At 54.3% G+C, this 11,411-nt stretch overlaps 1 protein-coding gene and 1 long non-coding RNA gene across 10 annotated transcripts in view; one reads left to right on the plus strand and one right to left on the minus strand.

The window, feature by feature from the left end:
* Hdac5 (histone deacetylase 5) overlaps positions 1-11,411 on the minus strand; it is a 35,084-nt gene that overhangs the window by 21,034 nt on the left and 2,639 nt on the right. For 3 of the 9 annotated variants that reach the window (XM_031350810.1, XM_031350818.1, XM_031350811.1), the window contains exons 2-3: positions 7,925-8,135; positions 1,839-1,913 (exon numbers count right to left, since the gene is read on the minus strand). In XM_031350810.1, coding sequence (XP_031206670.1) covers positions 1,839-1,913; positions 7,925-7,946 — 97 coding nt within the window. In that variant the 5' untranslated portion in view covers positions 7,947-8,135. Of the gene's footprint in view, positions 1-1,838; positions 2,081-2,108; positions 2,381-7,924; positions 8,136-11,411 lie in introns of those variants that run through there. The other 6 variants (XM_031350812.1, XM_031350817.1, XM_031350813.1 and 3 more) reach the window with 5 other exon arrangements.
* LOC116076829 lies at positions 202-6,434 on the plus strand. The gene is made up of 3 exons (XR_004113106.1): positions 202-824; positions 1,439-1,816; positions 3,026-6,434. It is a non-coding gene; the product is annotated as an uncharacterized LOC116076829 (long non-coding RNA).

An 11,411-nucleotide genomic window follows, 5' to 3' on the forward strand; every position in this document is an offset into this window, starting at 1 on the left:
GGAAGGAGAAGGTGCATGAAGGGAAAGGGACTGAAGGGAAACACCAGGCCTCCGGGCCCTCATGGCCATGTTTATCTAGGGAGGATTTTTTTTTAACCCAAAGGTTAAAGTGTTTCTATTTGAAACGACTATTTACATTCCAGAGTCCAAAAAAAAAAAAGAGGCAGCCAAGCTCCAGGCCTATATCTGTCCCCAGCCGCGTCACAGACACAGCATCAGAACTGCTCAGGGGAACATTCTTAGCCCTCTCCCTGAGCTGCTGGGGTGACTCACGCCTCCCTCCTGCCAGCAGGGACTGCGCCACACTCAGAAGGCCAGGTTGGGGTGGGGGAGGGGGTTGGTGATCTAGAGAGAGGAGTTGGCTGGGGGGTATATCCAGGGATAGAAGAACAGGTCCCAAGATTTTGGGGTTTCTGGGGTCTAAATCAAAGAAGAGAGAACTTGGGGCCAACTGGTAGCTCAGTGCAGAATGGGTGACCAGCTAGAAGCCAGCCTAGGATGCTCTGCAGAGCTTCCTTAGCCTCCCAGGAGGCCACATAAACATGCAGAGGCCAAGGTTTGGGGCTTAGGGACAGGGGCTGTGGCTCCATTAGTCCTGAGCAAACACCAGCCTTTTGGGCTCCATCCCAGGGACTTGGTAAGCACACTGCAGGACTGGTCTCCTCGACTATGCCCTATACTAGGTAGGATATTGAATGGACACCCTGATCCACATCCAAGCTGACAGCAAATCATGTTCCAAGGATTTTCCAAACCTTCCCAACATTCTTCCAACATGGTCCAATCCTACTGAAGGCCTTGGATAGCTGAGAGCCAAATCACAGGTACCCACCACAGAGGAATACAGCTCCTACCTTCTAATTGAAACCTTCAGATCCACACCCACGTATCCAGAGTCAAGAACTCTAGCACATACACACATATATTCTGCCCACCCCCTCTCTCGTACCAAGTCATCCATTGCCAGGAGGACCCAAGCGGGCATGGGTCCAGCAGGCCCCTCCCTAGAGGAAGCATCTTGAGGTGCCTGCCTGGTGGCAACAGGTTCCTGGGAGTGAGAGAAGGAGTGGCCAGCTCTGGGGGGACCCCACCCCCTACCAAGGATCAAAAGAAGTTCCCCCAGAGAAGGTGGAAGGGCCAAGAATCCTCAAGCTTAGGTTGGGGGGGGGGGTAGTCTTCAAGCCCACCTGTGGTCAAAGTAACACTTCCTTATCCTCAGGGAGAAACCACAGCCCAGGGAAGGAAGAGATAGGAGGGAACTAAGAACCAGGCCAAAATCCTTAAACACCCCAGCTGCTAGTCTCACCTTAACCCTGTCCCAACAAGGCTCTTCCTAAGAACCCATTCTCAGAAGCCTCCTAACCAAACACTTGCCAAAGTCGCTACACCCTAACCAGGTCAAAGCAAGCCACAGAAGCTTGGTTTCTGATTCCTGCAGGTACTCCAGGTCCAACTTCTTCCTCAGTTCAATTGTGGGGAGAGCAGGCAGCCTGGAGACGGATCACTGACCCACTTCCTCCCCTCTGACCATGGTCCAACTAGGCCAGAATGCTCTAGGAAGCCCTAGCCCCTAGCAGCTAAGGCTGACCCTGCTGAAGGCAGAGCCACCGGAGAGACGGAGGGTTGCTAGGAGGCACCGTGAACGGACAGCCCTGGACGCGGAGGGAAGGGAAGCTGCCTTACAAGCTCAGCTCTTCCAACCCATGGATGTTCAACAAAACCCTCAAAGGCTAAAGCAGGACCCCGATGGGGCAAGCAAGACTCTCACAGCGAGGTGCTCAAACCAGGTGCAAGGATGCCCAAGAGCTGAAGGCAGGTGGGGACACGGAGCCACTTACCTGCCACAGGGATGCTGTGCAGAGGAGTCCGCGGCAGGATTTCCAAGGGTGGTTCCCGGCCTGACATGCCATCTGCTGAGAAACAGGACTCGGTCTCATAGATGGTCTGCAGCATCCCCACAAGCCCCTGAGCCCTGGGCACCAGCAGCATGCCAGGGAGGGGCCGCCTGAGGCGGAAGCCGGTGAGGGAAAGGTGGTCAGCAGGGCCAGCCGGCTGCTCAAGGACTCCCTCGGGCCACTGCTGCTGGGACCCACAAAACAAGGAGGCACCTCATCCGGCCAGGGCTCTCCAGAGGCAGCAGACACAGGGAGGCTAGTGAGGCTCCAGGCCTGCTCTCCACTCCAGGAGCATGGACCAAGGTCTGTCCAAAGGTTCCAGGAGTTGGGCTATGGCTGGGTGCTCGAGAGACAGGAAGGGGAGCTCAGTGGGCAGGCAGGCTCTCTGTATTCCCTCCCAAGCCACCGGTGACAGCTCTGGGCTTGGATCCCTGCTCCTCCTCCCCGAATGAGCCGCCGGCAGCTGGCAGGAGACTGAAATAGCAGTTGGGGGAGGGCCCTGTCTATAAATAGGTGGAGCATGCTCAGGGAGCCGCCGGCTGGCTGCCAGGAGCCCAGGCCTGGCGGAGGCCCCATGGGGGGAGGCGCATTCCGCCCCAGGAGGAAGCGCCAGTCAAGGGGGAGGGGGACAAGGGAGGCCTGCACTCAGGGCCAAGGCCACAGACCTGGGTGGCCGGTGGCTGGATTAGAGAAGGGTGCAGGCAGAGGACCCATGCATCTAGGATCCGCTTTGGCCACTGCTGGGAGCAAACAATGGACTGGGCACCAAGCAGCCAGCCTGGATCTTCTATCTTCCCCTTTCTGTGCAGAGCGAGGAAAGGGAGACTAGGGAGAGGTGACAGACACCCAACCACCTGGTCTAACCTCACACCTCCTCCTTACAGCCTGTGGAGTTTGTGTAACTTCTGCCTTCCCACAGAGCTGGGAGATGCCTCTCCACACTCTTACTATCAGGGGAGACCCTAAGTAGCAGCGGGGTAGCGGCTCTCCCACCCACTCTAGAGTACCACCTCTGGCACTCGGCCTCTTCCCAGGGACCAGAGAGATTTTCTGGGTAGGCTCTGCCCAGCCCAGGCTGGGGACCGGACAGCACCTGCCCATTCTCAGCTCAATCAATGCTTTCCTGGCAGTGTAACCAGCTGAGAGCACCACAAACCACAAACGTCATCGCCTAACACCAACCATCAACCACCAGCAAGAGGCCAAGACGGGGAAACTGAGGTACAGCAAGATGAAAGTCACTCTCATCATAGAGCTGCTCATGTGATAGGGCCAGAGTTCTGAAGCACTGACCACCATAACTCATGGGCAGAATAGACACGTCTGCCCCAGGTACAGGACCTACAGCGCCTAAACGGGAGAGGAAGACTTAGGGTTGGAGGCCCTCCAGAGAGTCATAAAGCTGTTAGCACCCTGGCCTAGTAGAGTAGCCCCAGCTCTCCAACTTCCTGGGCCATGGGGCCACTGTACCATCAAAACTGGTGCCACTGCCAGCATCACCTACTGTTGACCTCCCTCTTCTTCCCGGGTTGTGCCTCCCACTGATAGAGAGATCCCACTTGGCCCCCTGACCTCACTGCAGCCTTTTAATAGACTGGTTATTCCTGGGCCTGAAGGCCCCTCCCCTTTCCTGACGTCACAGTTACTATTTTGGACCCCTCCTGGCCCCTCCTTGCCCCCTACTCCAGGCACGGAGCCAGGGACACCTGTCCTCTCTCTGGACTGGATGACCTCACCCTCCTGTCAGGAGCCTGGGAGAAGCAGTCCAACCAAGGACATGGTGGCTGCGACTCCAGAAACCCATCTTCCAAGTTTCTGCCAGGACACCAAAGGGTGTCCCTCAGATAGGAAAATACACACGAGGGTGGTGGTAGAGGCAACTTTTCCCAAGCATGGTGAGATGCAGACGACCCTGGGGTTCGGGGTTTGCTCCCCAATGGTAGATCAGGAACTAAAGTGGGAAGAGTCTGGAGCTACAGACAAGACAGATTCTAGAAAGAAAAGCAGAAGACCTGTGCAATCCAGGAGCCTGATGCTAGAAACCAGTGCCCCCCCAACCCCTAGCTGCATCCAGATCAACTAGGTCTCTCAAGAAGAGAAGGAAAGACCAGAGGCTCTGCCAATGACAGTCACAGGCAGACACAAGGGAGCCCAGAAAGCCGTGGGCAGCAGCCCCTCCCAGACGGGGCTCCACCCACCCACGCTGGGAACAACCAGAAGGGCTGGCTAGCCCTGTCCTGGCACACTCTTACCTGCCCCAGGCACAAGAGAGTCCTGCTCAGGGGAGGACAAGCAGCTATGACAAATTGAAAGCAAAGCCCCTGAGACCCTAGATTAGCCTGATGTCAAAAGAGGTCTCCCTTTCTCTGTTGCTTGAGACAGAGTCCCACTCTGTAGCCAAGGCTAGCCTTGAACTCACAATGATCCTCCTGACTCGGCCTTTCCATTGCTGGGACTACAGGTTTAAGCTATTAAACTTGGTAAAGAAGATTCTTCACAACTCTTTGAGGACACAGGCACTCAAAGTCCAGGGCTCAGTGAGAACAGCCAGAGCTATCATGACTTCTATGCCATAGCATGAAAAGTCTCCATCTTTCATGTAATTCCCCAAAAGCTCTGAGGAAATGTGCCGGGATAGGTCTAAGAGGAGGAAGGACAAGCATCTCTCTTCTTCCAAGATGCAGATGATGTAACGAGGTCTTCCTAATGTCTAACCTCAAGCTTTCCTGCTATAGCATCCCCTTCTCCTGCCTACGTTCCCATCCCTACCCATCCACAGCTCCCAAGTCCCACCCCACAAATCTCCCAGAATGCTCACTAAGGGTGTAGTCTACGAAACACATCCAGAGCCAGCACCAGCAAGTTCAAGCCCAGCTTGGGCTACAGAACCAGCTCTGTTTCCCCCAGCAGGGCCTCTACTCCCCACCTCTGGCCTCCAAATCACCTGAAGCTGGAGCAGAAGGAAGAGCCCAATGCTGCCTCCTTCAGCTCTGCCCCATCTCATTGCCTGGGCCCAAAGGCCGCCTTGGAGTCCTGACTGAAAGAGAAGAGAAGTCTTCTGCCCAAAATTGGTCCAGAGACCCTGGACTGGGAGATGCCCGGGAAACATCAGCCCGGCTACCCTAGGACCCGTCAGCATGGCCCAGAAACCACCAGGAGCCAGGTCCACGGTTAGGTACTAGCTGAATTTTCTCATTTAAAACCAACTGTAGGAAGAATACGGACACACACTTTGCCATCTTCTATTCTCCCCCTCGGTTGATGCTGCCTCTCCTCACCAGCCAGTCCTAAGCCTTCAATCCCTCTGGAAGCTGAGCAGGGAAGAGAACACAGACTCCAATCTGCCAGGGCACCTATAGACAAAGGAGACCAAAGGTCCTCTCCCCGGACCCCTGCCCAGGCCAGCACTGACCCACTTTCTCCTCCTCTGGCTGGTTGCCTGCCCTCCCAGGGGCTCGGTAGCAGAGCCTGAGGCAGGGAGACAGGATGCCAAGGTTCCTGGCTCCACCCCACACCCATGCCCCAGTTTCTCTGGTCACCCCAAAGGGAGGGGGCAGTCGCCCTCCCTCCTGGGAAAGGGAAGGAGAGAAAGTATAGAGGGCGCTAGGAGGTGCTGGGCAGACAGGTGCTATCATGCGGCTCATCTTCCTCCTACGCAGGGCATAAGGGACCTAGATGCCTCCTCCAGGGCCCCACCAACAAACATCTAGACAGGATCACGTGACAGGCCGCATTCTTGTCCCTCTCTAAGCAATGGTCCTGAGAAAAGGGTACAATCAGGGCAGTTGAGGTCCTAGGTCCCAGGGAGGCTCTTCCAAGCCAGAGCTGCTATAGATTCTAGCAGTCTTTAACCCCACAGAGGGGAACGGATAGACGGGACTGGCTCCAGAAAAATAAAGAACACCTTACCCTTTGTACCCGCCTCTGCCTAAAGAAAAAGGTAGAGGGAAACAGACTGTCCTCTTCCAGGAAGTAGGGTTCCTCAGATAGCCAGAGAGGTAGATTGAGTCAAGTACTGCCAGGCAGCCCAGCCCAGAGGTATATAAAGTAAATGCTCACTGGCCAAAGTGGTGGACCCAGAAGCAAACCGCCCAGTCTCCACCTGCTGCCTGCCCCCCAGCAGGAACCTGCAAGCTGACTTTCGGGCTGGGACGGTAGGGATGGACCATTTCCTGTCTTCTTGGTCCACCACAAGCCAGCCTCACTGGTGAAGGCAGGCAAAGACTTGTCAAACAAAGTTCTTATGCTGAGAGGAACTGGGGGACAGAGTGAAGGTGCCCTGCTATACCTGCCGTGCGGCTGTATGCCCTAGGAAGAAAGGAACGAGTGAGCCAGGATGTGGAGAGAGATCGGTCCACTTCACTGTGGACAACCTATGGGCTCGGAAAACAAAGTCACTTTCTTTTTGTGGAATTCCAAGTCATGTAGTTCCCAGCCCCTTCCAGGAGCAGGGCGTCAGAAGCCGTAACCCAGATGCCAGCTGAACTTGGAGAACAGATGCTGAGCCCCTTCAAAGAGTAAATAAAAGCTGTGTGCAGACTGGTTGTCTCCGTGCCACGGGGCAGCTGGACCCCACTAGGATAGCCAGCCCCGGAGCCGTAGGAAAAAACTAACGGACGAGCCCACAGCAGGTCACCTCTTGGCGCAAGCAAAGAGCCTCTCAAGAGTTCTAAAATATAGTCCTATATCCTGTGCCCGCCCCCCTACACAGAAAAGCCAGCATCTCCCCCTGCTGGGGGCAGCTGGAAAGCCAGCCAGGAGGCAGGTCACCAAGAATACCTATCCTACCAGAGTTCAGAAGCTGCTAAGCTAGTGGAGATCTCCAGCTATAGCAGGTTCCTGCCAGCTCTGGCTGGGTGGCTGTGAGGAGAACCTGGACCATCCACCAGTGACTATAACACAGCCCTATAAACTCACCTTTTGATGCAAAAGAATGAAAACCTACAGCTGGGAAATGCGACCCTTAGGGGTCTGAATGAATGCAAGGGCAGGAAGACTCCAGTGGGAAATACAAACTCAGTATGAAGGTTGCTGGGGAATGGGATTCTCCAGGGGTGTTGGGGGGAGATGGGTTCCTCCCTGCTTCTTGCAGCTCAGTTTTGATCCAATGCCCTCACCCTCCCTTTCTCTAAAAGGGAGAATACCCATCTATCCATGTTTGCAGAAAAAGACACAGGGACAGGCTGCGCTGGGAATGGTTAGAGTTGGGCGGGATACGGCAAGATAGGCACTGACCAACTGACCACCGCAGACCGTTTAAAAGGAGACAGCTGGAGACAAGAGGCAAATATTACTCCAACCATGCTGACCTGTGAACTCCTGAGGGTCCAGCTCAAGCCATTTGGACACATCCTCATAGGCACGTGTCGGGACAGTCTCAAACAGAGCTACCTTGAGTCCCACCCACAGACTATCCCTGGGGGCACCCAGCAGGGTCCTAGCAGAGAGGAATGGGAACTGAGAGTCAAAGACCCTGGCACAGGAGTCCACCGAGAGGAAGAGGGTCATCTACTTACACTCAGCAAAGAGCCAAGACTCTTCTACAAACACATAACCCCACACCTATCCCCCTACACTGTAGAGCCTAAGGCATTGGGCTCTTTAAACCCCACCAGGAAAAAGGTGCAGCACAGGAAACATAATACTCCAGCAAGGAGAAAAACCACCACCACAAGAAGTAGCCTGAACATTCAGCTGTCTCCAGGAAAAGGCTTCCAACGATGTCCCAGGCGACCCAGGGAAACTCATACCACCATCTCAGGTGCTCAATGCTCTTATGTCAAGGGCAGGCATGGGGGCAGGCCCTCCCAGAGCCATGGATTCCCAGGTCTGTCTCACAGTTGGCCTCTGTTTTTTAATGTTTGTTTTTTTAGGAAGTTTTTTGATGATGTGACATTCTCTACTCCTGATCCCCTTCAATCCCTGATATCTCAGACACTGGCAGTCAGCTGGCCTGGGCAGGAAACCCACACAGACCACTGCATTCAAAACTGCCCCAAGAGGCTCCTCTCCAACCTCCCAGCTCTTACCCGACTCGTTGGGAGAGTTCATGCCGGCTCTGGGCCTGCAGGAAGCTGACGTTGGGGGCTGGGACGGGAGGGGGTGGAGCTGCGGTGATGTCAAGAGAGACAGACGATAACAGACAGACGGACGGGACAGGAGCCCGGGGCCGCAGTGCCTCTAATGCCCATCCAAGGCCATCCTTCGGGGCGAGGCAGTCAGGCACTCAGAACAGCATCCCTGGGGAGAGATGGAGCAGGGTTAGCAGTCCCTAACTTGGGACTCTGAGAGCCAAGGGAAGAGAGGGAGGACCATCTGAGCAGGGCACATAGGAAGCAGCATTGGACCAGATTCTTTCTTCTCCTCCTAATTAGTGCCCAAGGGACAGGAAATGGCTAGAGTGGTCTCTGCAGACATCAGTGCCCGGTGCCAGGAGCACCTACAGACTGGCCACATTTGTGGCAATGGGAAAAGGCTGAGCTGACCTGGGGTCCCTGGCCTAAGTTCAAGGAAAGCTACTGAGTTCCCTGCTGGCACACGCCTTCAATCCCAGAACTTGGGAAGGTCAGACATTCAAGGCTAATCATGATGATGTAAGTTTAGCACTAGCCAGGGCTACACAAAACCCTGCCTCCAAAAAAACCACCGGGGCCAATAAGAGGGCTCAGCAGGTAAACGTGCTTGCTGCCAAGTCTGATGACCAGAGTTCAATCCTACCCACATCGTAGAAAGAAAGAAACGACTCATGAAAGTAGCCCTTTGACCTCTGTGTGTGTATTCATTGTGCCATATACATGCCCATATGTATATATGTACACACACATACACACAAATGTAATTAAAAAATAATAAAATTATTAAAGTTCAGGGAGGAACTGATACCCAGCCCAGTACCTCTGGGACTCACAGGCCTGGCAGCATCTCCCTATATTTTGAGCCTTTGCCACCTATCACTGGAAGCACGCTCTGCCTTCCCAACATCACAGTGAGTCAGGGCCCAGGAGTGTGTTTCATGAATTAGGAAAGTCAAACAGATCCAACACTCTCTATAAGTGTGCTGGAATTTTCTGGGCCCTGACCCAAGGCTTTGTGTGTTGTTCAGATTGTGCTCTGTGGGAGGAACTGTGAAATCCAGCCTGTGCACTGCCTGTCAAGCAATGGCCGGACACATACTGAGTCTACCAAAATAAAGGACACCTTTTCCCCCCCGTTTTCTATACAAAGGCACCAAAAGGCCCAGTACTAACCAAAGTCAATGGAGTAATGGAGAATGGAGTAAAGGGCTGAGGGCTGGCCAGAGTCCCCACCCTAGCCCTACAGTCTGTCCTCACGCCTTATACACTAGGCAGCACCCACCTGGACCCTAAAGAACCCTTGATCCACCCAGACATATCTCATTCATTTGCTTCTAAAAGAAGCCAGGCTCTCCAGTGCTCTATAAGAGCAAGTGTCAGGAAGTGACCAGAACTGCCAACGATAAAGCCCTAACTCTGCTCCCAGGCCCCAAGCAGCCAATCACGTATCATCTATCATCTATCTCCTTTTACTTTGATACTAAACTTTTTTCCCAGAGAGCCCTGGCAGTATTAAATCTGGGCAAACCCCCCATTCTTATCAAAGATTCCCAGGGGTGAGGTCCAGCTGGAGCCTAGAAGCCTCCGAAGTCTTCCTTGGCAGGGCCACAGGAACACACACAAAGGCCCAGGGGTCCTAAGCCTGATGCTCCCGGCTGCTTTGGACTCTGGGGCTATGGAAAGGCATATTCAGATCAGGGTTCAGGACTGAAAGACAGAGACGAAAGAAAGACAAAAGAACCTGTACAGGTCTGGGACCAAGTTCAGGAATGCGGCAGGTGGGGCTGTTGGTGTCCTGGCAGAGCCCGCGTGGGCAAGCCAGCTCAGCCCATGCCCACACCAGAGCTGGCGCCCAGTCCTGCTCACACCCTTTCCCGTGGGTTGAGGAACACAGGTTCAGAAATTCCCACGACTGCCAGCAAGTCTAAGTAACCCAGCCCATCTACTTAATGAGAAAAACCTCCAAAGCAGGCCACTCAAGAGGACTAGATCCAGAGGGACCCAAAACCGATGGAGCTCATCCTTTAACCCCATCCCCCTTACCCTCACCTAGTATCTCTTTGGATTTTTTCCACTGGGGAGAAGAAACACCTCCTCAAACTCACACAGTGGGCTCAGGAGGTAGTTAGGTGCCATTGCTCCCCACATAGTGGGACCCACCGGCCCCATCCACCTGCAAAAGACATCTACCAAGCCCCGAGGTCCAGTTCATAGGTCTTCCAAGTGAACGAGACCCACCAGCAGGGCTTCCTAGGAAACAAAAAGGCCTTCATAGCCCAATCAAGACAGGCTTAACTTCTTGTCTAGGGCAGGGCAAGTAAAATGCATGCAGTCTGACGTGTTTCCACCCTCTTTAACAGAGAAGTGGCAAATCAGGCAGTGGTGGCGCACGCCTTTAGTCCCAGCACTTGGGAGGCAGAGGCAGGCAGATTTCTGAGTTCGAGGCCAGCCTGGTCTACAGAGTGAGTTCCAAGACATCCAGGGCTACACAGAGAAACCCTGTCTCAAAAAACAAAACAACCCAACAACAACAGCAACAACAACAAAAAAAAAAACCAGAGAAGTGGCCTGCTATTGTTACATGGGGGGTGGGAGGCCTAGCTGGGACCATGGCTGTACAGCTGCTACATTAGCCTCCACTTGGATGACAGCTCAGTGCGCAACGTCAGCACCCCCAAAGTCCTGTTCCCCTCACCCTGATAGTCAACTCCACCTTTTTTCCAGACTACTCTAAGACCTGAACCTACCTTCTATCTCTATCCAAGGCACCCGGCAAGGAAGAGTCGGGGGTCAGGGGGAAGGGCGGAACCTCCACCTACAAGCTCTGCTGAGGTAAAGAAGGGCAGGGCAGAACACCCTAGGGCAGCAGCCCTATGCCACTCACCAGCAATAAAAACTCCAGCAGAAAGTGGGAGGAAGAGGAGACAGGAAAAGGTGACCAGAGCCATACCATGGCCTGAGGGCCACATCACTACACCTTCCTAAGGAGATCTTGTCCCTCCAACAGCTCCCTCCAAATTCCCCTCCAGAACCACCATGCTTCCCACTCCCAACATACCAACGGGACCTGAGAGAGGGAAGCCCAAGTCTTGAGCTCCTAGCCCAGGGCCACTCTCAGGTCAGGGGCTACTCCCCAAATCCTAGAGAACAAGGCCTAGTAGTTTGTACTAAATCCTATGCATCCAAGATGGGCTTCGCTTGTAGCAACACTTCACTGCCTGGCAAAGCTCAAAGCCCAGACATCCCATCGGAAGGCACCAGCAGTTTCTCATCTCCACCCCTCCCGGCTACAGCCAGCCACGGCAGACGACTGTCCCCAGCCTCCTCCTGGAGCCTCCACTGCCTCGTGCCTCTTGCCAAGCTGAGCCAACAGAAGTCCAGGAGGATGGAAGCTGTGCAGGCCCCAAACTAGGGAAAGGGGGAAGACAACGGGGGGGGGGGG

Source organism: Mastomys coucha, unplaced genomic scaffold (assembly GCF_008632895.1).
Source record: "Mastomys coucha isolate ucsf_1 unplaced genomic scaffold, UCSF_Mcou_1 pScaffold5, whole genome shotgun sequence".
Taxonomy (NCBI): domain Eukaryota; kingdom Metazoa; phylum Chordata; class Mammalia; order Rodentia; family Muridae; genus Mastomys; species Mastomys coucha.